The following is a 27,938-nucleotide window of genomic DNA, read 5'->3' as shown; positions in this document are numbered from 1 at the left end:
TAGGAAAGCCTGTTGGTGACATTGAGTGCCAAAAAGTATTAAAACAGTTTGCTTCAAACTCAAGTAAGGAATAACTAAATTTAGAAAAAAATCTAGTTCTGTCAATGCCACTGGATTGCAAAATGTTTGGGAGGATCTTCTCGACGTATAAAAGGTCGAAATCATCCGAAACCACTGCTCAGTCTTCTATTCACATTCATCGTGGAACGAGCGCCCAACATGAAGATACTTTTACTGGTGAGGAACTTTAAATGATTTCCCCTCTCTCTTGCCTCCCGTGATTCTGCTGTGAGTGACGTCATATTTAGCATAATGAGATTATTTCATGAATAAGCTGGTAAAATTATTCAGAAGTGTTATATCCCAGATCGGCAACATTATCGACCAGCCTCGAATTTACTTTTTTGGTCGTATTTTGTTTAACCAGTTGACCGTGGCTATTTCTTACATCATCGTTACCCGTTGGAAAATGTCAATCCCAATTAGAATAAAATGCAGTGAAGAACTTCTGGGATTAAATGTTCCGGAATGAAATAAAATCGTCCGATGATCTTGACCATTTTCTGATCTTCCCACGATCGAATATCGTTGAATTCCAGGTCTTCAAATTTCATAATGATTTCTGAAGGCTTTACTAATAGAATTTGTGTCAACATGCTGAAATGTAAATTCCCGTCCGTAATTACTAACTGAAAAGCTAGTAAGAATTCACATTTGATGGAAATTTTTTTTCAGACCTGTCTTCTGGCTTCCGCGCTTGCGGCACCCGCAGAAAAGAACAAGCGAAACGTTCTTCCTGGCGACCCACGCTACGATGCCCAACATGACCACCACCACCATCACCACCACGAGGATCATGACCACCACCAGAATGAAATTGAAATCGCTAAGGCTTTGGGTGGCTATGTTGGAACTTACGACAGCACACTGACGGAATATGGAATTCCCGGTTTCCAGCCAGGAACTCCTATCAGCAGCAATAATTTTGTGAGCACCAACTTCGACGCTGGCAAAACAAACATCAATGCCTACGAAGTTGAGATCGGCGGTGCAAAGGTGCAGATTATATTCCTTAATACTATATCAGTTTAGAGTTCACATCTAAGAAAATTTTTGCTAGTGCGTAAAATTGAATCGTCTGAATAAAGGAATGTCTTTCACCCCAGAACGCCAAACAGATCGAATCTGTCACCGAAAGCAGCCTCAGTTTACCTAAGGTAAACTCAGTCACTGTTGTCCAATCTCAGGGCATATCACAGGCTGATGATCTGGCTCAATCAGGGAACTTCGGTATCAGCAAAGGAGAGGCCAATAAACTTGACAATACTGTAATATCAACAACAGCTGCTAGTGTCGAAACTTCTTCAGGTAATCATTCGTAGATAATTTGTATCACCTCCTCCAGAAAAATCTTTACACACACGTTTGTTTCACTTTACAGTTCCCAGTGCGTATATCGAAGAAGTTACCAAAGCATTCTCTGGTGATGGCATCTCAACTGTTGGAAACTTCGAGTCACCCTTCCAATCTGAGATAAGTTCCTCTTTTGGACCTTCATTCGATTCTGGCCTTAGTACTTCCCTCGAGGACCCAGCTTTTTATTCGCTACCCTCTACTGCAGCACCTTTCAGCGCAGTCGACGTTAGCACGTTCGAACAAGCAGGTTTCAACCCCTTTGGTTCTAGCTTCGGCTTGTCTTCAGACGCTAACAAGGGTTCATCGGTATCTGCTGGTAAGGGCGAAATTTAATCTACATTCAGCAGTAATACAGTTTCTTCGACCAATTCTGAGTGGGTTATCTGCCCAAAACATTTATACCATTCGTAAAAAAATTCGACAGGAAAGAAAGGCACGTCTGCCTAAGCCAATCAAAGTACCGAAAAGCCTCCGAAGTTACGTAAAGTTACTCCGAAGTTCGCCTTACTTTACAGATGCCAGCAAGGTAACCGCAGAATCTGCTTCAACAAAAATCAAGTCATCCACCGAAACGGTCTCTAGCGGATTCGGCTCAGCCAATGATGGCCTGGCAACTCCTTTCCAGCCCCAGTTCAGCTCCTCTTTCGGTGCTGACTTCAACTCTCGACTCGGTTCCTCGTTCAGAAGCTCGTCCCCGTACTCATCCTCCCTAGGCGCAACACCTTTTAGCACCACAAGCTTCAACACGTTCAAGCAATCAGGTTACAACCCCAGCTTCGGTTCCAGCTTGTCTTCAAATATCAACAATGAATCGGCTACGTTAACTAGCAACGCAAAAGCAGAATCCAAAGCCCAGAGTGAAGCCGCTTCTTCAGGTAACCAAACATAATTAATCGAGAAAGACAAAAGTGATACCCTAAAGTATCGAACTTATCTATGTACAAAAATCTGGTCGTGACTATATTTCACTTTACAGATTACAGCAAGAAGATATCTACTTCTACAAATATCGAGACAGCCGCCAAAACGTTTCCAGCTAGTTTCGGATCATCTGTTGATAGTTTCACAGCCCCTGTGAAATCCAAGTCCGACTCTTTCTTCAGATCTTCCACCAACACTAGGCTCAGTCCTTCCTTAGGAAGCACATCAGATTTTGGCACATTCACGCAAGGCAGTTATAAACCCAGCTTCGGCTCCAGCTTCAGCTTCTCATCGGAAGCTAACAAAGGTTCGACCAAATCGACTAGCGCAACAAACATAGCATCCAAATCAGGCAGCAGCAAAGCTTATCCAGGTGATTTCACATTCCTCAATTGTATTCAGTGTTCAGGTATATCGTTTACCATACCTAACTACGATCGGATTAACCCAACCATCACCGGAAAAATAAAGACATGTTGAAGGAACTTCTGAATAAACGTTCATTTTACTTTTCAGATGCCAGCAAGACGACAGTAAAATCTGCAGCTAACGCAGCCAAATCGTTTACGGATACAATCTCCACTAAATCTGGCTTAGATATTGACAACTTGTCACCCCCCTTGGAAACCAATTATGGATCGTCTTTGGGATCTACTTTCGGCTCTGGTTTTTCTTCCATCGAAGGCCCATCCGTCTACTCGACCTCCTTTGGTGCATCACCTTCCGACACTCTCGGCTTCAACAGGTTCCAACAAGTCCAGTACAATCCCAGCCTCAAGCAAACTTACACCTACACCCCCAGCATCGAAGGCTATAACAATAACTTCGGAATCTACAATAACAATTATGGCAGGGTGAACGGTTATCAGGATGCTGATTACAGAACTTACCCTACCGGTGTACGCAGTTATTCTGGATTTGAACAGAGTTTGAAGGACACAACACTTAACGGAAACGCCCAAGTTAGCTACCCCCAGTCATACTCTTCAGGCCTCACCGGAGGCGTACGCTATGTAGCCCCTCAGTCCTTCCAATACCAATCTGTGTTCCCTACCCCCCAAAGCGTAACCCCTTCCCCATTTCCCACAACCGTCTCAGTAACCGAAGCACCTACTCAGTTTAAATTCGATTCGGCACAGTCGTACTTGTCGCCATCAATCGAGCAAGCCGTACAGCCGAACTTTTACGTTTCTCCAAATCAGCAAGAGCTCTTCAAGAACTACCAGAGCACTGTCTTCTCAGTTGAACCTACTCCCGCTACTTTCCCAAGGCTGAGTCAACCTGAAGTTAAGATTTCAGAAAGTTCTCTCTCGGGAATCAACCAGCAAACAGATGCTGAGGGAGGCTACATTTACTAGGTTTAGAAAATTATACTCTTGTTTGTAAAAAAAATCCACTGAGTCAACTTAATAGAAGTCACAGAGACCTATTCAAACATGGGTACTATAGCCCTGCTTAGCATTCGTGGCATACATGCTCGCTTTCGGTAGGCTTCAACCTGTTATACTCAAATAAAATTCCTTTGCTATAAATATAGGTCTTTATTATTTTCTTAAATCCTGATGGGGATGTGACCCACGTCCCCCCACCACACACCTTTTCCAACGTAATTCAACAAGTAATTAATGGTCAAATCACCACAAATGACACTTCTTTTCTGGATTCATGTTGGAACCAACAGGACATTTGAAGGCATCGCTAAACTCTACGGAGTTTCTTATCACCGCCACTAGTCGTACATGACCTGGGCAATGGGTGTCCATTAACATCCATCTCAACGCTGTCGCTGTATACGATTCGCACCATATCTAAAATGGATACAGATATTATTGTAAATAAATTCTTAATTGACTACAGCCTCTTTCTATTATGCTGTTTACGCACATGACCAAAGGCCAAGAATAAGAGCTGCTCGGAGGACAGATGAGTGAAGCCCGGAAGTGTTTCTTCTGCACCGTGTCTTGCTTTCCATCTTCTGTAAGCCCAAACGGCTTCTCGCAATCCACCATTATCAGCAATATTTTCATCCAACGTCGATTCACCATCAATGTAATCATCCACCTGTTACGAAAAACGGTACATTAGAATTTATTTTGTCTCAGCTGCAACAGATTGCCTTCGTACCTTCTCTTCGTAGTATGTATTGTAGTGATCGACGAAGCACTGTGTCTTCTCCGTATATTCATTAATGGTTTCGTTACTCCACCATTGCCTGAGATTTCCAGAAGTGTCAAACTGCCTTCCGATATTGTCAAAGCCATGCGTTAGCTCGTGACCAAGCACGGTACCGATTGCACCGTAGTTCAAAGCTCTAAAACAGTATTTGTAACGTGAATATATTGAGGCTCTTCACTTTACCCGTCTAATACAAGCTTATTAACAGCAGTTCTTCACTACTAAGGTATATTCAATCTTACTCTAAGCCCAACTCATAGAATGGGAACTGCAATATTCCCGCTGGTACAGCTGCGTCCGAATAGTTGCAAATAATTTGTGGAGAAAAAGAAGTTGCACGACTAATATTAATGACTGATTGATTTGTGTACAAGTCTAATGTATACGTGGATTAACAACCCGAAGCATGTTCGCGCATGTGCCCAATTGGTGGCTTAGCTTCCATCAGTAGGTGATATATTTACTAAACATTTCATGTTATTGAACAAAAATGAATACTCACTTATCTGATTGGCTTGAAAGGTATGAAAGGCATTGACATCAGTGGGGTCCGTAGCCCAGCTGTAACGCCAACGCAATAATATAATTAATCGGTAAATGTATTTTCTTACTTGACATCATGACTTCAAATTGAACATACTAAGTTTCATTGGCAAAATTCTCATCGTGAAGACTCTCAAGAACATATTTCCATCTCAGTTTTACTATATGCAGCATGTTGTCGAGGTAAGCATCCTCGATCATGTTTATCTAAAACAATTTCGTCATATGTCACGTAAATATATCGAGGAGGCTTCATTAATCCAAAGTATCATTTTTAAAATTTGATTGCGATACGTACTCCTTCGTAATACTCGTTCAATTCTGCTTCTTCAAAAAGCCAATGTGGATGGCCAATGGCTGAAGCCATCTTCTTACTCTTCTCTAGAGTAGCTGACTTCGTCTGTGCATCCATCCAGTCCGCTTGTTGCACTAGTGATGCGAACGCTGCCCTGATATCCTCCAACATCTCCACAACTTTTTGACCCATTTTTTCGTGAAACTTAGGATCCACAAATAGCCACGAGACCGCCATGCCTAAGACCGAGGAACCACAGAAGTACACCTGAGATGGAATGCTTTTGATGACGCCATCACAAGACAATATAATGCACACGCTAACCCATCAGGTGATTCACAGAGTTCACGCAATGCAATGATCTTGATTGCCAAACTTCTATGTCTGCGATGCTCAACAAATACTTATCCCAGGCCTCTCTCAAATTTTCGCTCGAGTGAGGTGCCACTATGTCAAGAACGACCCACCAAATACTTGCTTCTATAACAACAATAAAGAAAAATAATATTTAGATATTTTTTCTTTTTTACTGGTGTTTCCGATCAATTAGGTTTGGAATTGTTCAACACATACACGGACTTGGACAAATGAATTATTTCCAACCGTACTGAAACTCACCCAAAACTTCGTCATCGGTAGCCGATATTAAAACAGCGATCTCTTTTAAATAATCCAAATCCTCCACGAGCACTTTGTCTTTCCTCGTCAGATCAAGACCGGGAATATCCTTGAAGACTTCTTCTATGAACGGCCGCCAAATTTGTCTAGGTGTCAGACTCAAATTAACATCCTTGATGTAGTCGTCCGTGATCTTTTGAAGATCGTCGACATACATATAATCTTCATATTTGAAGTCAGCCTCGGAAATAGTATCGTTTGAATCGCCGTGAGTCAACTAAACAATTTATGGCAGTATTTAATCAGTCCTAAGTTTACGACAACCACATCGATTAATACCAAAATCATGGAAATTCGTATATTCGTTCTCGAAATATCATCGATTAAAGAACTTGTCGCACTCGGTATGGTCAGATTCTGTAGGCCTTAACGTGTGGAAATTCACTAGCCTTTACCACTGCAGGGGAATAGAAGGGACCGGTTTCGAACACAGACAACATTTGCCGCCAGCCGCACTACGCCTCGCGAAACCGATAAACTGACGCATTTGCTTATGCTTGTGTTGATTTCACTCATAAACCGTACAGGCAATGCGATACAAATTTTTCATGTAACTTCCCGAATGTGGTCTTCGTAAATTCAATACCGTGTTCAACTTTCTACTTCTCAACTAATTATTTTCAATAATAAACGCAATACTTCATTTCGTCTTACATACGAGCCATGCATGAAAATTGAAGTTTCTCTTTTACTTATGACGGAACGGTTTTGACGAGAATTTTCAAATGATTCAGTCGTATTTCTACAATCGTGGTGAGAATTTCTAAAAAATTTATAATATTTCTTTGCATTTTTATGGAACTAGCGCACCTCCTTAAATCACCTAAATCTAGAGAAAGCTCAACTCTTTATTTTTATTATATAATAGCTCCTCGTCTTTTCTGAATGCAGAGCGGTAGGAAGTTAAAAACCAGAAATTTTCCTCCCGGATTTCGAAAAAGTGCTAAAGATGTTAAAATTCCAGATAGGCCTGGAACCACTCTTACGTAATAAAGTTCTTCACTCATCCCATAGATCTGCTCTACCACACGAGCTATTTCCGTCTCATTCGGGTATCCGGTGTCATTCAAGTTACAGATTTTAGCTGTTCCGTTACTCGTCACTTCCCTGATGATCTCCGTCATATAAATTTGTTCAACAGACATCAAACCTTCCTCGTCTTCGTCAGGTAAGTCTTTCTCAATGGCTCGCTTTCGTGTCCTGATGCGTTGTATTCGCTTGTCCAATTCTACGTCTCTGAAAGCAATTAACGATGGGATACAAATCCAAACCGCGATGGGCAAGTTGTCGATTTCTGTTACCTGGGTAAAGGGCTGGATGTGTATGGCATTCCGAGCAATATGATATTCCTGCTATTGTTCTTGGGGTCAGGAATAACATCAAGACCGAAAAATACGTCTTTGCCGAGAGTTTTCTTTAATCTAGCCAATTGGCTGGTAATATTTCCTGGTGTGCCAGAAAATAGGGCCGGTATCTCGGGCAAGTCTAACTCTTCAAGTAAATTCCGCAACGGCCAAAGACCCAGAGAATTCAGAGATGCTAGAAATTTGTTACATAATCCAATTAGCGTTCAGTGGACCGCCTTCAGCGACATGGAAATTATGCAATTTCCCACTCAATGGTGAAGGTGGCTTAGATGTTAATATCAACCCACCAACGTCAAGGCAGCTTGTGTATAAATTTTTTGCCTGTACGACCGCCCACGGTGTTTCGACGGTTGTATTTTCTTGCAAAAGGTCTCGAATGGTTCTTGCCACTCGAGCAGTCCGTTCACTAAACCAGGAATTCGTCGAGCTGCTGTCTGGTGTTGGATGCTCTCGCGACCATCTTCCACAAGCGTACCTGCGAAGAATTTCAAGGCTAAAATTGAAAGGAGAAATTTTTGAATTTTTATTGAAGGAATAAATTCAACTCACTCGTAAAAATTATCGCATGGATTTACAGACGTATTCATGGACTCCTTGAAGCTGGCAGCTGTGGGAATTATTTATACCGTGGTAATTAATAATTCACTCGCAATGAAATATGATTAAACTACCAACCTATGCGTATACACTCTTCAGAACTGCAAATCTCAAACCTCGGATGAGCATCTGTAAAATATATATCGAACGGTCAGAGGAAGCAACATTTTTCGACTGTTTGAATGTCAATAAAAAAAAATATTATATCAATCAAACCAGACGGAAACAGAATCGTAATTTTTACTCACAGACTATAGAAAGAACTATGAGTACTACCAGGAACAGCGTGCTGATAATTAGTAGAGCCAATGTTATCTTACTGTATATCCTATGTAGCTGCTGAAATCTGAAAAATGAAATATCCTCTGTTCACTGACGGCAATATCTACTCGAATACATAGATTGTAAGGAGAACGAAGTGGCGAGGAATCACGGTGAAGGCTCATGTAAAATTCAATGCACCACTTTGTGCAATCGACAATTATGGCAAACCCTGCAATATATTGCCTTTTACGAAAAATGTTGAATTTATCCTTGCAGCAAAGGTTACAGTGCCGTATAATAAAAGTCACTAGCAAAATCAGCGGAAACTCTAATTTTAATATTCAATGCAATACAGAAAAAAAGAACGTCACGAGACAATTTATTTTTGGCGTATGCATGTAAATAGTATTTACTATCAAGCCTTCGGGCGATTCATCTTCATATTTATCTTAATTTTCGATGTTACGTGCTAAAACATGCAATGTATGTATACATAGTATATTATAGTATATATGCATAAAGTAGGATATAGGTATGTAGAACTGTATAAAATTGTTCTGTTAAATAATACATTTCTCACATTGTGCCCCTGAATTTAACTGGTACAAGGTTATTGTCACTGCCAATCGAATACGGAGATACGGTCCCTGAAAACGAAAAATAATTAACCTATATTACTGATGTACAAATTTTGTGCCGTGAGCAGTACATTTTTTACTGTAGAAAATAATACCGTCAAGTGAAAAAAAATATTTGTGTCCTACTGACAGACAGCGGTAACTAAAATTTTGACTAAGAATTAAATTGCTTTTGGTTAGAAATAATTTTTAACATGTATGTTAAATTACCTCTAAGTTATTAAGCTTTTACATTAAAACTCTATCAAGTGGTATTACAGAAAGATATTTTTTTATGCTGAAATTTTTATACCCTTTGATATTCACTGACTCGTTTATAGTAAAAACTCATCGGCTATAGTCTGTTGACTGAGTCTGACCATGAATTACAAAATGACATAACCTTCTGAGCATCCCGTTCGATCCAAAATATTGGATAATCATATAATTGATAGCAAACTGCGAAGAAAATGCAAACTCAAGGTGTGTACGATTAAACAATTAATACAATCGGCCTGTAAGTTCTCAGAAAGTTTTGCGTACTACCCATATCTACCAACCGTTGATTACAATTTATAGCTGTTATTATACCGCAAAGGTCACAACAAATTTAATATTCTTGCGAAAGTATGACACTAGGTATTTCTGAACGCTTTACACCTAGTCGTCCAACGTCTAACCTTGACAATCTCTGATTTGGTCCGTGTTTTTGTGTCATATTGGTAACTTGAATCACAATCGTGCAGAAATTTTTATCCAAATTTCTTGTCAACTCATTAATTATTGCAGTTTCTTCAAGCATGGAAAAGCTAATATCAGTCATAAATATTAAAACAAAATCTAACAAAGTTTCTGTTAGATTTCAATGATTTCAAGCTGTTCTCAGAAGTAGAATAAATTTTTTCCGCTAACTCGACCAGTTTCAAGAAATTGTAATTCATTCTAATAATCATTGATTCTGAGTTCTTTTACATTTTCGATCGATAACTTTTCTAAAGAAATCAGAACGAAAAATTGACTAGCCACTCAATCCGGCCCTTTTCCTCAAAATCTATTCAGCTATAAATTAGGGACAAACACGTAAATTGAGATCAAGATCATAAAAATCCGCCGATTCTTTCTCGAAAGATGTCTTCGGAAAAAATTTGATGTCACACACACACACACACACACACACACACACACACCCAGGCATTCGCCTGAAAATTATCAGAAGGATTTCGTAAAGAGCTCAAAACGTGGAGGCTCAGTAGAAACGCAATGGTTTTCGTGGCCTTTATAAGAACGTTTCATTCTATAAAAAAGCGGAAAGTTAAATACAGTGCGAGGAAAAGATGCTCAAGAGAATGTGAAAAATTCTAAATCTTAAGGCATTAATGAAATAAAACAGAAATTGATTGTAAGATGGTCGGGGTAAATATACACGTACTAGTAAACAGCTGAACGATTGGGTGAAGTTTAGGAACTTACGTCTCGACCTCTAATCATAATAACTCGATTGGAGCCCATTTCATTCAAAAGCATGTAGAACGAGGTTTTGTACACGTTTTTTCCTTAGAAGTCTGATAAACAATCTGAATTTTTGTTTTAACAATACGGTGACCGTTTGAAGTTGGAATTCAATTTTGTGTCCATCGTTTAAATAAAAAAATAAATAAAAAAAGGAATAGTAGAGAAAACGATAAACTAATCCATTCAAGAAATACTGTCTCTAAATTTGAAGTAAATCCGTTCAGCCGTTTTGAAGATTTCGTGAGCACCGCAAAACATGTTAATAACGGTACATCCTATCAATTGTTGAAACAAATATGCACATGAAGGTCGATCTATAAACTTGTTCATGTATAACCCCTTAATCGAATGGCGATGGATTGTCTCATACATGGGTAAAAGTCGTGGGTAAAAAATGTTATTGTTAGTGAAAAAATGTTAATATCCACAGTGACATAATTTATAACCATGCACAATTATGCAACACTTAAGATACATAATTCGTTACGAATTATTGAAATTATCAAACGCTCGTCAAGTCCGAATACTTGATGACAAATTTCAATACTTAAACGCATCTTTGACCATCATACTATAAGCGTGGTACGGTTAAGTACCACAATCGGTATGTGCAATGAACACGGAAAACCGAAACTACTTCTGAGACAGTTAATCTTCATGGAACAGAAAAAAAGGAAAGGGGATAAAATCTTTCACAAATACTCAAAAAACTAAAAAAAACTTGATGATTCACGACACAGTAAAAGAAATCCCAAACCAACAAATTTTGTACAGAGAGCAGTGATGAAATCACGAAAATAAACACGAGGGACAAATAACGGGTACAATAATCTTAAATGTGGGACTGCATTTCACCACCGTACTCAACAAACTAAATCATAGCTACCGGTAGGTAAATATAATTGAGAAAATGAGAAATCCCGACACGCATAGCCATATATAATCAACGAAATTGGCTCAATTACAACTCTCTGCACCGCGTGCATGACTTGTGGAGCGCCGTGTGGAGCAGCGGGCAATGAAGAAACGGAGTAAACGTCCGGTATCGTTAAGAGTGTCGTAATTCCTGCTCATTTCGACGATCAGTCGTCAAGACACTGGTACATTATATACAGCCGTGCCTGCATTACGTGTACCCAACATATTTACACATACGGTGTCGGAGCTTAAGTGCAACAGCAGTGGTATAGCGGCCATAAATCCGTACGAATTTTCCGTTCGGTATAACCGGATAAACGGTGAAAGGAGAGTTCTCCCTCTCTGAATTAGCGCTTCGACTATAGATCCTACTCTGCTGAAGCCAAGACACATATCTACACACGCGTGGTGGGTTATATAAGGTACTCCATAATTCAAACGACACTCTAAGGATCCCTGACTCAAGGCCTCCTCTCATCCTCCGATCCTTCCAACTCACCGTGGTTAGTATCCATGTCGGGAAGAACGGTGAATCGGACCGATGAACGGGCAACTGACAACTGACCAACAACTGCCCGCCGACTCACCGGAGTCAACCAGGTGTACCGTCGTTACTCCGTACAGCAACACACCCTTCCGTTTTCCCAAGCTAGGTGGTAATGGACATAGGCAAAAAGCTCTTGATGGCGGTAATTACAAGTTTTAAGGTCTTCGTCAACTTTCTTTTATTTATCGAAAACAAGAAAACAACTAGCCAATAAATTTCGCCACAATCCCAGTGCCGAATGATAAAGCCTGACCACCTACTTATTTTTCCTGCGCCACGTGTGTTCGAGCCGCTCTAGCTCCTGACCTCGAAATACCGAAATGCTAATGGTAGCCACCGAGGTGTTGATTGCCTCTGATCGAAGATAGATGTGTTGTTAAGTTTATCTTCAATGTGACATGTTTCGGTTCACGAAATTACTTTCTTCATTCTCGGATCAAGATAGATTGTTACACAGAACATTTTCATCGACGATTAGGGAACATTAGTGTCAAGGATGGTGACACGTAGGCCTGACATTATGGTGTGTACGTATAGAGACACTACTATATATTATACTTTTCAAATGTTTTTTGGCAATGTAAATCCATTCGGTATGAAAACGTACTCTCCAAATATGAATCAGTTGAAAGTTTACTACTAGGAAAAATTAGTGTATGTACACTGAAAATTCGGTGCAAAAGTAGTGAAAATGTCACTGGATCGTCAATGCATAGGTATATACTGGTTCTTTTCAGTAGTATACTTGTAATTGGTAATCAATAAATTTTCAATGAATAAAATTTGGAGTGTACCATTATAAAGAAAATATTAACCCTGATAACCAAGTCATTAAAATCCAAACTTTACAGTGATTAAAGTTGTTTGAATATTTTCGGGCCGGTTATGACTACGCCTTTATTCGTATGTAATTGGTATGGTTATTGATGGATCAATCGATAGGTACAGACGGTACTAAGATATTCAGAAACGGTACATTTACTCTATTTTCGAACACATAGCGAAACTAAACTTTCAAAGATAACAGAGAAACAAATCTGAAAAGCGAGTAAGATCGTGTTTAAAAAGTACGATGTACGATTATTGGGTATGCATCTCGATAAAATAAGCTACAAACAACAAGAATATCCGCCGCAGTCGATTAATACCACATAGCAATTTTCGCTGAATACTAATAACTGTTTGTAGAATAGAGTCAACAACATCACCACCGTACACGTCAATGTGCCATTAATTATTAATCCATGTTAATCACGTATCTATCTATAGCATGTGCAAAGTATATAGCCCTGTACCATAAACCACGCATATATGATTAATGTCCTCACACAGTTGGTAAAAGAATACAGCTATAGTCGAAGGAATATGAAAATCGATTCGCATCAAATAATTTGTTTTTAAATTACGCTAATTGATTTTCAGACCTCATATTGAATTAATTTATTTATTTATATGCAGTTCACAAACGTGCGCTTGAAGCAAAAAATTTAAGAAAACATCTGGCACGTACTTGATAAAGTCAAAACAAAATTATGAAAGAAAGATTTAAAAATTGCAACCGAACTTCGAGTTATATTCAATCGGAATAACATACCATATTATAAGTAAACTACTTTGCTTTAATGTTATGCAGATGTTCATATTTCGATAGATTTCAATGCGTTACGCCGGTCAACACGAATTTTGTGTCTGGATTCTAGATGTCAAATTTTTATTTCCTTCACGTAACTAATAAAAGAAAACATAGTTTTATTAGATTAAGTTTGTTTTTTATTCCAACGTGCTGCTACCGGGTGGTTATACTATCCACCAAAAACTTCAAGATTTAATTATACACGTAAATAAGACAAAAACAAACTTAATAAGTAATAACTGAAGATTCCGGTTATTATTCGATGTATAGAATCAAAATTTATTCATTCAAATATGAATAAAAAAAAAAAATTTATTTTTTGTTTACCTATGTTATAGCTCATTTTGTTTGCGATCGAAAAGTTTCTGATGGCATAAATTATCTTAAGTACAATGATTATGTACGGGAAAAAAACTGTTGGATTTACACATGCACAACGGTAATTACAAGGACATCACTTTTTTGGAATAGAAATTATAGGGACTGCGGTGAGAGCATTATGTTGAAGGAACTATTTTGATTGCTTATCATAAACGAAAAATATAATTCTGGGATAAGAAAGATAAGAATGAGTTTCGCAGATTTAACTAGTAAATCTAGTATGAGTTGCTTGAATTCTTTTTAATTGCGATCACTCCTATACTTTCTTGTAACAATTGCGACGATTTCATGCTGGTGCTACAACAAAATTAAGGCCTTATCAAACTGTAAAAATATAGTTAACTGAATAACCGGATTTAATGTTGCTTTAACCACAAAACGTATTGACGTATATGATGAAACTAAATAGATAATCATACCACATTTACTAGTATTTCCAACAATATTCAAACCGTCATTGTAACGGTATTCATTTGACTATGATTTTTTAATAACTGTGTTAAACAAAAAATTTCTGCATAAATAATGAACACTTGCAATAATAAGCTTCGATTCATCAAAATCGAACGACCCACAAGAATTTGGCTCTACACTATTCAAGGCCATATTTTCAGCCTTTGAATAAAGGCATAAGCGTTAGGATTAAAAAGTGGAAAAACATTACTCTTCGCGGATATCTGAAAATGTGTACTAAAATTTGTTTTATTTCTTGTAGTTACTAAACAATTCTAGTAAAATGATCATCGTGATAACAACGGTTTATACATCGTTGGAACTACAAAAAAGTCGGTAAGGCACAGTCACACCTACTAGATTTCCTAGTTACGGCTGCATAACTCCGTTTCATTTTATAGTCAGAACAGTATTTTTCGGTGATGGTATAAAATGATATTGGTCGATTATTGTACGGTAATCACAAGTAGAAATTCCTGTCGGCGTGGGTAAATAGCCGACGATCGAATTGGGCAATAAAAATGATATGAATCGCCTGTAATAGAAAATGGCAAGCCGGGAAGATATACGCCAAACTCGTGTGTATAATCGACTTTGACACTTGGCGATAAAATTCCCTGAAACGCACAGCGTTTATCTGTGTGCACACATATGTCCTCAAGTTATGTTTGACCAGGAACTGTCTCCTCGCGTAACACGCCGCGGCGATGCAAACGAACAAGCGAACACTCGTGTTTGGCCACTAAGTTTCCATGGCAGCTAAAAATTGATTTATATTTTCCGTGTTAGTAGATCAATGAGCCTTAGTAAGTGCTCTTTATCAGACTGTGGCTTTAGCCACGGAATATGACGTGCGAAGGTATACATAGGTATGTACAATAAAAATAACTAGATCGGGCAACGAAACATTTTATCCTGACTTATTGTTAGCCTGACGATTCGATCAAATCGTGAGCTAAATCGCTATAATTTTACCATACCTTAAAGTAAAAAATATATACAGGCTTAATTGCTTCATGTTTTGCTGATTTAGCACGTTTCTCTTCACTTTAAACATTATTAACTTAACTTTTCACGATCTATTTACATCCGCATCTAATTATAAAGTGAAATAAAATAACCAGGAGTAAGATTTGCGCTACGAGTGGCCAAATTTGTCCCCGTCGACAGGACTTGCACCAACGTTGATGGATGGTCTGGCGGTCATTTGTTAACATTTTTCCGAAAAAACAAATATTCGTACCCAGAAAATGCCTCCGCCCGGAATAAGATAAGGAAAGGTTCATTTTTGCACTATCAATTGTTATTGTCTGCTGCCCGTCGGTTAGGACAAATACGGCCAATTCGGCGCTATCGTCAATTTTGCACACGTTCTCTATAATACCCGCCAACCAGGTGTGCACGTCTATTTATAGAAGTTTCATACGTACCGCTCCGTGCATTATCAGTAATTAGCAAACTTTCGATAGCATCAGTTCCGTGCTTGGAAATAGCATCAATCTATTCCAAACTCACTATATAAACTCAAAATTTGAGCAAGATCTTCGATTCTGTCACATCTATACATGTATAGTATAAATCGATTTGAGAGAATAAAAATTTCGACATATTGAAAATTGAAACAAACAAAATACTACATTTGCTACTATGTGTAATATAAATTTGTGATGTAGTATTTTTTATACGTATATATAGGGTATCGGGTATTACAAAATTATAACAATAGCTGTATTGTTATCACAAGATGTAAGATTTACTTTTTATTAGAAAATAAATTACAGCGAGGGCGAAATAGTATACAATAATATACAATGAAAAGGGGGTGGGGAATTTTTTTGGGATAAAAATTTTTCGAAAGCAATTGTTGTTTGTTTTCTTCAGTATCACATGCCGCACAAGAAGAATACGCAATTGGAGTATTTTATAGAAAGTCGTTTTTTTTTTTTTTCTTTTTTACCGTGTAATTTTTTTTATGTGTATATAAATTTTTTTTTAAGAAATATAGATTTTTTTAGTTTGAGTGCCTGGTCTGCAGTCCCTGGATTATTCACACGATTCGCGCGACATTAATTAACGCTCTTATACTATATATCATAATTCCTAGGAAACGGAGATCGAGTTCTTCCAAGTTTACGCTTATGAAATTTTTATTCTTTTTTTTTTCCATGACGTAATCGTAGCTGTGACACAATCAATAATTTTCGCGACAGAAAAACAAAGAGTAATTATAATTATATTAATAGTAATAATGTTTATAATAATAATCCAACCATCTGCATCAAGTGCAAAATTTTCGCGAAGATGACTTCCTTTCTCTTTACCTCTTCTCGAATAAAACTAAACCAGCGAATATTTTTCCAAACTAATTATAACATTATCGATGCGAAACAAAATACAACTGCAGTAGCTGTTGCAAAGTTTTTCGCTGATAAAATTTATTTAATTCTTCCCAAATACTCTGGCCGCATTGATAAGTAAAATAAAATACAAAAAATCAACATACTTCCAGGTGATTATTACGTACATAGGGCGTTGATTTGTCTAACGTTAGTGAAAAGCCGGGGACTCGTTTATTAGACGGTGGTTTAATTAATCCCTAATTTACCAGGGATGGGCTGGTGCGGCATGAACCGTCTTGTGGACGACAGCATGCTTGGCGATGACTGGCTCGGGTTCCGGATGCGAAACCTCAACGCCGATCAGATGGGGATGACTTATGTGGACGTGACCAACGGGCAGCCTCACCGACTGCGTGTGGGGCACTTTGATGTTCAGAGGCTGCGGGTGCAGGGCCGGTATCGGGGCTGGTTGGGCGACCTTGACGTACTGGGGATGAACAGCGACCGGAGCATGCCCGTGAGAAACCCCGACGTAGTGATGCTCGGGAGCAGCGACCACCTGGAAATTAATTTTCCTTTGATTTTCCACCTCGTACTCATCACGTGCAGGTATTGCCGACAGAGATAGCTATGCAACAACGAGTCTAGGAGGGGAATAAAACTCTCGCAGTCTTCTAGGACGATGGATTTATCATTAGAGAAAGTCGACTCGCGATCAGCCGGGTCACTGCATCACAGGAGTGTACGTCAGACGACGTTTAAGGCTTGCGCAATTGCGGAAATTCCGTGAAATGTACAATGTCAGTTGGAAAATTTATGGAAAAATACAAAATGCGGATTTTTTCTATGTAAATCGGTAGATGGAAAAATCTCTCTTTTCTCTGTTTGAGGGTACGGATTCTCTTTTCCCGCTCTCGATCGCTTCTCTCTCAGTAAAGGCAAAATATCGAGAATCCAACTACTTGTCCCGAGTTAGTTTCAATCTCGAGATGTGGTTAACCAGTGCCTGTGCTTATTGGTTAACATAGGTGGGTTGATGTTCCACCCGATAACCTACTGGTGTTTAATCGAAGAGTAGTCTACCTAATTTTCAAAAAAGCAGGCCTTGTGTGCTAGATAACGTGCCTGGAAAATGCAAAATTAGGTGCAGTGTGGTGCAATGGCGTTTCGATTCTTTCAATATCCTCGCGGAATAAATGTATAAAAATACGACTGTCACAGCGTATAATGGTTCCTACGGTAAGCATGACACTGAAGCTATCAGCCAAACGTTCTGATATCGATCCAAATAAGGTAGTGAAGACCGAGAATCAAAATTTTGTGAAACACCTTGAACCTTCAATACTAATAGAATTATGAATATTAAAACTGAACCGTATTTTTCTATTTCCGAAAAATTTACCACATTTGGCTGCTAACTTTGGCTGCTAGCTTCAGCTTCATACCGTAAACCAACTCACATCGAGTGGCTGAGGCGAAACGAAGCGGCCGATTGCGCATGCGTCGCGCGACCTGCTTCTGATTGGTTCACCGAACTCGACCAGGGATGCGAGCGATTTGACGCTTGCGTGTCAGACTGTTTCCTTTCACAAGAAACTCGGTCTGAGAATTGACGTAACGTGATGTGGTAATAGTGTAAGCGAACGGGTGAAGAGAATCGTGAGAGCGAGAAAGAGTGCGGATTAAAAGCTTTAAATTGATTCTTTCGAAAGCACCAGTATTAAAACTTTACCTGTGGTGCCGCCCACGGGTCGATCAAACCTGGGTGTGCGCTGACGGCCACAACAACGGCGAACAGGACAATCTAAGAAGAAAAGAAAAATTATCTTGTATCACTATTTACATTGTTTGGACTTTCGACTAGAGGAACGAATAAAATAAATATAGAAGTTCGTGTTACATATACATATCGACAAATTTCATATCACCGGTGTACAGATGTTAGGTAACTTAATTTTGTATTACCATTAATCCCGACAAGTCAAAAAAAATACAACAAACGAATCGTATTCAGCTAGTGAAATATCACCGCATTTCAGTAAACTCTTCAATGTGGAGCGTAGGATAGGAGCAGTGGGAAAAGTATGCAATAATCGATATGAATTCCTGCGATATGCCCAAACGAGAGAATTTAATACGCTGCATCGTCGCGTTAACAATCAAATGGTGTATCGGCACTTGAATTTAATTGTACGAGATACCGTAAATGCACTTGAACAAATAAGAGTTCAACGAATAGCGAATTTAAAAATGCTCAAACGTATGTAAAATTTCCAACTGATGAACAGGTTCAAAAAACATGGTGCAGAAAGCACCATGTGCGGTTCTGTACAACAGATGCTTAAAAATCGTAGAAACGATCCTAAGAAATATCTGCTGTCTGGTAACTTACAGCGAGCTGCATGGTGGAGAGTTTTTCTTGTACGATTTACTGGAAAATACTACTTGTTCAAGGGGCAGTTGCGTTTGCTTTTATACTGGGGCCTTGCCCTGCCCAGGCCCAGTAAAGTACGGGCGGGGGCCCGCTGCAATTGCAATGTAACGAGACCGCCTCAAGACCCCTTTCACCTCGCCTGCCGACCCTTCTGGCCCCTTATTAGGCTCTTGTTACCCCCCAAATCTGAGCCCATTGTGCATATTCAATTCGATTTATCTTCCAGTTTTCGTGACTCGACTCTATGAACCGATTTCTCGGACAAGAAAAAGAGGACGATCTTTCTTTGAACAATGGAGCTTCTGGATCGCCCTTCAAAATCGTTATCTTTGTCGCCCTCAATATAACCACTTATTTCTACACACATTGATCCTTATAGAAGTTGAACGTCTCGACAAGAGGTTACCTGTACCTTGGCACGGTTTACTTCGAGAACGTTTGCATCTCCCTTTGGACTATCCATGCCATTTTAGGAAGACTAGCTATTCGTGCAACATTTTGTCAGGTAATTAGATCCTCTATTCTCATCTTATCAACCATGATTATCGCTAATTAAATGCAAGGCCAGTTTCAATAGTGAAGAGGGCCAAAGTTTTTGGTTCTCTTAACTTAATGGTTTTAGTGTGGCGCCGAAAAGACAGAAATTGGTCATTCGTTTTAAGTAAATTGTGCAAATACCAGCAGACTAAAAAAAAAACATGTCAGACATTGATTCTTTAACACCAAGTTCGAATCCGATAATCAAATGAAATTTTCTTGGAACATTAATTTCAGCTTCTATATACATAGACGGTATCTTCAGGTATGGCAAATCCGAATTGATCGCAATGACGCAGTGCACCTTTGTAAATTATAGATAAGTGCGTTGCTATATTGTATCAACTTGGAAGATGCAGACATCTATAGTTGTAAGTGTCATCATTGCAATGGTTTTACAGAAGTGTTACACGTGAATCGCAAATTACGAGGCTGCATTGTTATTACGGCTACAGTAGGTTCGACGAGGAAAATCGTTAGGAACTGTATCCGTGCAGTACAGTGAATTGCAGGGAGCTTGAAGTGCTCGGAGTGGTAAATTTATGATTGTAATTATGCATGTATATGTATAGCTACCGTACACATGGACAGAAGCGCGGAGCTATGAATTCTTGCAAAACGTTTGAAAGCGTATGCGCTACTGGGTGCTACATTTTGTAATAAACCTTATCGGTTATGCATGAATCATTGTATATAAGAACGCCGGAAACGCGGTAAAGTTGCAGTTCGGTGCGCAGAAATCGAAAGTTTGTTTATAACCGTACATCGGCAAATCTGAAGCGAACGCATCAAATTCCACACTTCCGCTGTAACTCGACTCTCACAAAAAAAAGGCTAGATATGTCGAGTCACTCTTTCATATCTTTATACCTATGTGTTAGCAACATATCAATGACACTAATGTTTTCCGATGAAAAAATTGGTTGCCGATGGTTTTTCATCGATTCTCTGGACCTACGAGGTGGACGGTGACATGAAGAATAAGAAAGGATTCGTTATTCAGTATACATGTTTCAGTTAGATGAAACGAGGTTGCGATTAGTTGGTTAGTTAGTCGGGCACTATAAGACTATGTGCTCCAGTTTCGAATCCAAGGATGGAGATTGCACGACTTCTGAAGTGAGTCCCCGGAGGCAAGACAGATTCACATACCTGCGACCGTGCCGATACTAAAGTCTAGAAAGTACACTGAAATCCCGTCTCTACAATCTACTTCCAAGTTCTACAATTCTCAAATACGCCTTTTACTTTTTCAGCTAAAATTACTATCGATTATTTCTTGTTCAATCTAAAGCGTAACTCGCGACGCCAACGTTCGATATCACAATTCATAAATCTCCCGCGTCTGTTGTGATAAACGCCGGGGCTTCACCGAAGTTGCGCGCCACTCCATGCACAGAGGTTCGATATATACATTTGCACAATGTTGTATCAAAACGGTTAATTATTCAACTCAATCGATAAGTAATAACGATTTAATTAACCGATTGATTTTTCGCCGAGTTGGTTATCTCTTAACGATAAGTGATCGCTCCTTTATTACCCACACTGCTGTCAGAATAATTGAACGCTAATTGGAAAGAACTCCCAATTATATAAGGTACACGATGGAGTTTAAAAGGAAATTCAAGTGAATTCAAAATAATTGTCAGTTGTCGGAAGGATATTTTCATTTTACAATGAGCTGTGCTGAAATGTAGAGAAAAAATTGACTTCCCAATCGGCATGAATTTCAACTCGATCACTTTTCATCGTTCGCTTCGAAGAAAGGAATGCCCCTCGTACCGGATTGCCGGCGTTCGTGATCTCGATTAAATAACACGACGTAATACTCTGCAGTTGCCTCGTGGGCATAGCATTGACGAACGGCATGAAAAATTGCAAGTGCACATAGTATAAATTATAATGATGAATTTTACTTCGGTTTGGTTGTATGGAGCCGAGTAAAATTCCTTTCATTTTCGCTAGCCATGCACGGCGTGTCCGATTCTAAGACAAGTATCGGAATTCCTCAAAAAAATAAACTTTATACGTTACACGTGAAGTAGAGCGTCGATTTTCCGAACTAATTTGGACCGGGTACCGTTCGGATAGTCGAAAATTCGGATAACCGAACAACTTCGTTCCGTGGGGAAAAAGGCGCTAGTTCATTCAAAGTGATGGAATATATTCATTTAAAACCAATTAACGCGGTAACAGTAAACTTTACCAATTGCGTTGGGAAAAACTCGCGGATTTTCTTCTGTTTTACCGCGTAAACTCGTTCATCATAAAATGTAAAATTCAACGCTATGTCTCATTTTTGCACAACTTTGCGAACGGGTGAAGCTTGCCAATGGAAAAAGAATGCATGTAATAAATAGACATTCAGATAAACGAAATAGTCATTCAATAATCTACGGTTCGATTAATTGACGTTCGGATAATCGGCATTCTACGGTATTCCGATGAAAAACTTGACTCTTTGAGTCGTAATGGTAAGTATTCTTGCCACCAATTTCATATTCATTTTTTGTACATGTAGAGAGCGTTTCAAAATATTTCGTTGCGGTTTTTTGCTATTTCTGCTAGTATACTAATGTTTTCAGTACTCAAGAGTAATTATTGCGATATAATGTAAACTATTATTGTTAAAAACAAATTGATTGGAAAAATCGTGAAAATTGAAGTGATAATTCATTTCCGAGAAACGTACCCCTTTATTCATATACATATTTTACATAACTTAAATGTTTGGGGTACCTGATTACGAATTTGAAAATCCAGTATAGCGAATCCAATCAGCTACTACAAAAACTCCTCCACAGTTTTTTTGACTGTATTCGATCAAATTTGAAATTTTCGTCCACCATATTGTATCTGTCATCTTGAATTTTTGAAAGTTGAATTCAGATTTGTAATCAGCTACGCCAAAAACCGTAGAACACTATCTTCTTATAAAAGTTGACACAGCACAATGATGTGTGAGTCGAAGGGTTAAAAAGAAAACAGAACTTCAGCATAATTATCACTTTCTAGTAAAACTAAGAAAAAATTTTTTTCAGAGTAGCAATAGAATATCGTTATTTGTTTCAAAAAACGTTAGCAATCAATATTCTCCATAATAGCACTGCCTATTATCAAACTGACACTGTCATTTCGTGTTACCTCTGAAACCCTCAAACCTTTCTAATTTGAAGTATTTTATGATGCACAATGTATATTTCAAGCTATCCTGATGCGGCATTGGACATGAAATACCTTGTCTGTATTCCACTATATGTGTTCTGTTCCAATTTGAAAACACATGCCATTCCCAACTTATTATTTGATTAATGGTATTGATGATATGGATTATCATCAGAATGCTGATGCGTAAAGCCTCCTGAAATATTTATCTAGTTCTGCCTTACGCAATTTACCGGTGAACTGAAGGATAGCAAACTCCCGGAACTCAGTTTTAAGGATCGTATTGCACGCAAAGAAGTTACAGCCAGTAGAGAAAGCAAAGGTTTCCCTGTTAGCATACAACCAAATAATACGTTATTTCATCGGTTATTAAAAGAATTGAAATTGAAGTACAAGTTTCAAAGTATATCGCGTAAGATCCACGGGAAAATATTGCTATAAGTAATACGAAATTTATTGCGATCTATAACGAAAACTTTTCCTGTGGCGAATGCAGTGGTAATAACCCAGCGTGATTTGCAAACATGATGTAAAAACCGTTTACTCAACTCGGAATATTAATTGGAAAACAGCATTAATTTTCTCACGAGATGGCATAATAATTTCCTTGCGAGTTGAAACGTTGCGTCAGTCACACCGTAGATATTATAGTCTAGCCTATTGACAGTCGGGCAGCAAAAACGATGAATTTATAAATAATTTTGCCTCAGCTTAACCCGGCAGACTGGACTGGCTTCCCCTATGCACTTTCAACAGCTCCAACTCGAGCGGTATTTGATCTCTGGAGTCGGCATTAGTTCACGGAAGAACGTCAGTTTGATCAGTCTAATTTTACTACCTGTACAAAATGCATAAGCTGCATGGAAATAAATGAAGGAGAATATCTTTTTTCAACTTCAAATACAAACGTTACTGTACATTTTTTTTAACCACTTCGAGACAGAAAATCGAGAACGAAAGTCCAAACAGCGAGAAATAATTGCGTTTATAAAAAGTAAAGTATCAGACATGCAGAGAGATTGTACTTGATTATTATTATTAGATGTGATTTTAACTTAAACACGACAATTTTGAAATAGTCTCTTTCCGCGCCATTTTAGTGACATCACTCTTCAGTACACCTACACCTCATCATCTTTGCAAAAAAAAATGTCATAAGTTGACAATTCTTCGGAATTGTTGATAATATAATTGATTAGTCCAAACCAATAAGGGCAAAAAGAAACGCTTCGTAATTTAGTTTGATGTCGCAAAAGTAACACTAAATAAATTTTTTAGACAAATCTCAGAGGCAAAATTGAGAACGCGTTCTACTTGAGCAAGGATTAACTATGTATAACCAAATTGATATTTCGAGATTGCAACACTCTGCCAATTTCTATGATTTCATGCAAATGGTTTTCCTAATTTTCTCCGTAACTCCCTAACTTTTCACAAAATTCTATAATAGGCGCTGCAAATTTTTCACGATATTAATAGATACTCATAGGCTACCTGTAGCTGTCTCAATAACCTTCATTTTTCCGATAGAGTGAATGTGTAACCCGTTGATTGATCAACTAATTTCTCTCGACCAATCATCGTCGGAACTAACTGTCGCAAAACCAGTCTATGGAATTTTGTCGGACGGTATGCTGTGTCGGTATAATAAACTGGTTGGATACGCGGAATAAAAATCTACCCAAGCTTTTAATAAAATTTTCTCAATAACGCCTCTATCTTTAAATAAGCTCACTTCACGGTATCGTCTGCTACCATATATTCAACCTGCATAGCAGACGGCACAGGCGGGCTTGAATCTGTCAGAATTCACCTCGGAAGGTGTACCTTCACCACTTGCCCCCACACTTACGGCTATTCACCAAGCCCACGAAAAATAGGTCTAGCATATAGTATGAATGTAATTACAGGCCTTAGTGCTACTGCTACAGATATGATGTAGTTTATGTATTACAAGTATGATTTACGCGTCTTTTTTAGCCTATGTTCCATACTTAATGTAATGCTTTCTATATGACTGTACTATGAAAACTCTCCGAACAGTCCAAAAAAGCAAATTAACGGTCTAGTACTCGAAAGTTTTTTTTTTTTTGTTGTCCTTGATAAAAGAAAACAACAATAAACTATACTTTTGGCACATAAAATATAGTGTGCAACAAGGAGGCAGTCTCTTTATGTCTCGCGTATTAAGAACATAAGCGACAAAGTACCTAGAATTTTCTAAAAGGGGTTCGTATGCAATCGATATTTGAAGAGCGCGGGTGCTGAAATGCAGCACCCGGTGTTCATTCCACTTTTTCTCAGCACCGCGCGAATGCGCAAACGAATTATTGTTTTTTTTCAGGTTAGGGCGATGCGCAAACCACGCGAACGATTTGAAGTGATTGAAATTAGTTCAGATATTTACCACATTAGTTACGGTCAGTCCTCTGCACTGATATATATATACACTGGATTGGATATTACCGTATACTCTACGTGTAATCTCGTGCGTCCAATTGAACAATTGAATTTCCGCCATCTTGTACAGAAAGTTGTCACAAAATGCGCGCTAGATTTGAACTGCGTAATATATGCTATTTAGATCTGACGATATATTCGTCACACAAAAAAGTTTTTGACGAGTAAAATAATGTTTGATACATTAAATGAAGAACAAATCATTTTTTCGAAAGTATATTATTATTTAAAATTATATGGTGTAAAAGATCATTAAATAATATGACGAAAAACTTGTATTTAAGCGTGATTTTTCTTTATGTTCAAAAGAAGTCCTCAATTCTGAGAAGTTTTCGTCCATTATCCTTTATCCTATGGTGGGCTGAATTCCATACGGATTATTCAAACATTTGTATAACACTAATTCAACCGTTAGGGAATCCATTTACCATCCATTGATCATCAAAGTGGAGCTTAAGACATGTAAAAAAAGTTTTGAATTAAATTATATCGAATTGGGTGAGTAAAAACTTTATTCAAAAATATGGAGAATAAAACTTTCCTTGCAAACGTTAAGGAATTTTTATAGAGTTGCGTGCGATAAACCACAACCGTAATATAATTAGTAGTATCAATCCACAATCCATTCACATGAAGAAAAAGTTACAAGCACAATCAAAAGAAAATAAAAAAGATGTACATACCTGAGCATGCAAATCAGGTACAAATGTGTAGGTGATCATGTAATTTGGTTACATTCACTGTGGTGGGCCGATCGGATTCATCCTGAAATTCGGTCTGCTGCAAGTTTTCACCTACAGATAAGTTACTAATAAATAACGACAATGGAAATACACAGAAATGTGTCACACACGATTTTTCTGTAACAGAGCACTTTATAATCTGTAGGTAATTAACCGCTTCGACGGCATTGACGCAATAGTGCATCACATCAACGTGTCTTTATGCACACTGAGTTTTCTCTGACCTAAAAGGGATTAACAGTTTCAGATTTTACCAAATAACGTTGGGATACTGCCTTTTGGTAAAGTTATATAATTTTTACTTTTCTTCTGAAAGCAAGAGGGTTCAAAGTGGTCGGAACACAGAAAGCTATCACTTGATGGAGACCACGGTCCAATGTTTATATTTGCGATCCATTGCTTCATAATATCAGGTTCATCCAATGGGAACCTACATAACATGCAGAATTTAAATTTATTAATTCACACGTTATGTTGCATTGAGTAACGGTACTTACTTGAACAATGAATAGCCATGTCCACATTCCCTTAATCGGTGACAAGATGAACACTCTGATTTTGGGTTGTCAAATATAGTTGGTACACTGTTCTTTTTCAATGTAATTAGGAATCCTGTCCTATCAAAGCAGTCATTTGCAAAATGAGCTGAACACAATGTGCTATTTCGGTTTGACTTCCAGTCCTTCCTCTTCATTTCTTTTAACCACTGCTGAAGGCGCAACACATCTTTCACGGGAAATCTACATATCGAATTATAATTTAATCCCTGAGTCAATAATACCCGAGTTTTCAATTTCAATTATAATAAGATCGGTTCATAATTCAAATATTGTGAATTTTTACTGACACGATTCGTACGTTATAATACTCGTTAAATATAATTAGTAAATACTTCGTATGCTGACATAACCTCTGCAAGTTATCATTTGCAGAACGCTTCAGCGTTGTATACTCACTTGTGAAATGATCGCCCACTATATTTTGATTGCTTTGTTTTGCAAAAAACGCAGGTACTCATTGTTACCTCAATAATTGTTACTGTAATTTTCCATCGCAATCGATTATATACATATACATATATCACGTATATACATATATATCTGAAGTGACAAGAATCTGTACAAAATGGCTACCGTTCAATTGGCGTGACGGCACCACGCTTAATCCAATCCAGTGTATATATATATCAGTGGTCCTCTGACACACGCTGCTAAAGGTGGTTCGCAAAATGTCCTTCGATTCTGCCGCCAATCTCGACCACTAGTAGCGCTAGTAGTTGTCTGACAAGCTTGCGCGCGGTAAGCGAGGGCAGCGAGCGTGTCAGAAGTCTACTAGCGCCACGTAGAGAAACTAACAAACGGGGACAAAACGCATACACTTGTTTAGTATACGAGCAGTGGTGAGTGCCAGGGGGCTGGTTACGGTCTATCCGGTTGGAATCTGAAACGCACGGAATTGAACGGCTCTCAGCGCATGCGTAATAATTTATTCCGCTGGTAATATTGTTAATTATAAAAAATAATTCTTTTACTGGTAATTTTGATATTTTCTATCTAATTACTTCGCGGTGCTGGTTGTGCAAACGACGTGCAAGCGATTGACACGACAACATATCCGAAATTCAATGAGACCTTCGCATAATACCATTTTCAAAAACTGGGTGCTGAAATTCAGCGCCGATAAACAAGAGCGAGTGATATTTTTCCTATTCAAACCACGCGCAAGCGAGCTAAGCTGCTTTCAGTCGATCATATTGACTTCGGGTGCTAACTTTATCAACCTCAAAAAGTAATGCATGAGATGATTGCCGAGATAAAACCATCTTCGAGTGCGTTCCGAAAATAGTTGGCAACGCTAAAAACTCCTTAGGACAGAGGCAGAGTTACTCACGAACTCGCCAGCACAAAAGAGATGAAAGATTCGTGACAGCACTGAGAGCT

General features: G+C 38.4%; 4 protein-coding genes across 13 annotated transcripts; 1 reads left to right on the top strand and 3 right to left on the bottom strand.

Annotated features, from left to right (window-relative positions):
- Positions 1–117: 117 nt before the first annotated feature.
- On the top strand, positions 118–3,869 carry LOC107216767 (rho GTPase-activating protein gacF). Its single transcript, XM_015654054.2, has 7 exons — positions 118–237; positions 736–1,056; positions 1,167–1,368; positions 1,442–1,732; positions 1,932–2,291; positions 2,393–2,710; positions 2,854–3,869. The coding sequence occupies exons 1-7, from the start codon at positions 220–222 to the stop codon at positions 3,693–3,695; spliced, it is 2,352 nt and encodes a 783-aa protein (XP_015509540.2). The 5' UTR covers positions 118–219; the 3' UTR covers positions 3,696–3,869.
- Positions 3,864–11,925, bottom strand: LOC107216768 (neprilysin-4). Of its 6 annotated transcripts, none has more exons than XM_046743944.1 (17): positions 11,803–11,925; positions 8,837–8,903; positions 8,241–8,338; positions 8,071–8,121; positions 7,945–8,002; positions 7,683–7,870; positions 7,330–7,567; positions 7,015–7,264; positions 5,969–6,245; positions 5,675–5,830; positions 5,354–5,589; positions 5,153–5,262; positions 5,015–5,073; positions 4,755–4,803; positions 4,462–4,648; positions 4,222–4,398; positions 3,864–4,145 (listed from the first exon to the last, which is right to left on the bottom strand). In XM_046743944.1, exons 1-17 carry the CDS (start codon positions 11,816–11,818, stop codon positions 3,972–3,974), a joined length of 2,391 nt encoding a protein of 796 aa, XP_046599900.1. In that variant the 5' UTR covers positions 11,819–11,925; the 3' UTR covers positions 3,864–3,971. The 6 variants fall into 6 exon arrangements, with proteins under 6 accessions (XP_046599900.1, XP_046599901.1, XP_046599902.1 ...); XM_046743945.1 differs by having other exon boundaries at positions 5,675–5,827; XM_046743946.1 differs by having other exon boundaries at positions 8,828–8,903; positions 11,803–11,854.
- Positions 11,926–16,228: 4,303 nt separating this feature from the next.
- LOC107216778 lies at positions 16,229–19,092 on the bottom strand. The gene is made up of 3 exons (XM_015654065.2): positions 19,049–19,092; positions 18,389–18,460; positions 16,229–17,215 (listed from the first exon to the last, which is right to left on the bottom strand). Exons 1-3 carry the CDS (start codon positions 19,058–19,060, stop codon positions 16,919–16,921), a joined length of 381 nt encoding a protein of 126 aa, XP_015509551.1. The 5' UTR covers positions 19,061–19,092; the 3' UTR covers positions 16,229–16,918.
- A 6,393-nt stretch (positions 19,093–25,485) lies between these two features.
- Positions 25,486–27,391, bottom strand: LOC124295133 (THAP domain-containing protein 5-like). 5 transcript variants are annotated; one of them, XR_006905044.1, is made up of 6 exons: positions 27,364–27,391; positions 27,132–27,193; positions 26,496–26,738; positions 26,253–26,428; positions 25,939–26,049; positions 25,486–25,707 (listed from the first exon to the last, which is right to left on the bottom strand). XR_006905044.1 is itself a non-coding variant. In XM_046743996.1 (6 exons), the coding sequence occupies exons 2-5, from the start codon at positions 27,014–27,016 to the stop codon at positions 26,182–26,184; spliced, it is 474 nt and encodes a 157-aa protein (XP_046599952.1). In that variant the 5' UTR covers positions 27,017–27,036; positions 27,132–27,193; the 3' UTR covers positions 25,486–25,707; positions 25,939–26,181. The 5 variants fall into 5 exon arrangements, 3 of the variants coding, with proteins under 3 accessions (XP_046599952.1, XP_046599953.1, XP_046599951.1); XM_046743996.1 differs by lacking the exon at positions 27,364–27,391 and adding an exon at positions 26,955–27,036 and having other exon boundaries at positions 25,939–26,222; positions 26,301–26,428; XM_046743997.1 differs by lacking the exon at positions 27,364–27,391 and adding an exon at positions 26,955–27,036 and having other exon boundaries at positions 25,488–25,707; positions 27,132–27,195.
- Between the last annotated feature and the right edge of the window lie 547 nt (positions 27,392–27,938).

The sequence above is a fragment of the Neodiprion lecontei genome, chromosome 6 (assembly GCF_021901455.1).
Source record: "Neodiprion lecontei isolate iyNeoLeco1 chromosome 6, iyNeoLeco1.1, whole genome shotgun sequence".
NCBI classification, from domain to species: Eukaryota; Metazoa; Arthropoda; class Insecta; order Hymenoptera; family Diprionidae; genus Neodiprion; species Neodiprion lecontei.
The sequence above is the reverse complement of the archived record's forward strand: the minus strand, read 5'-3'. Positions and strand labels throughout refer to the sequence as shown.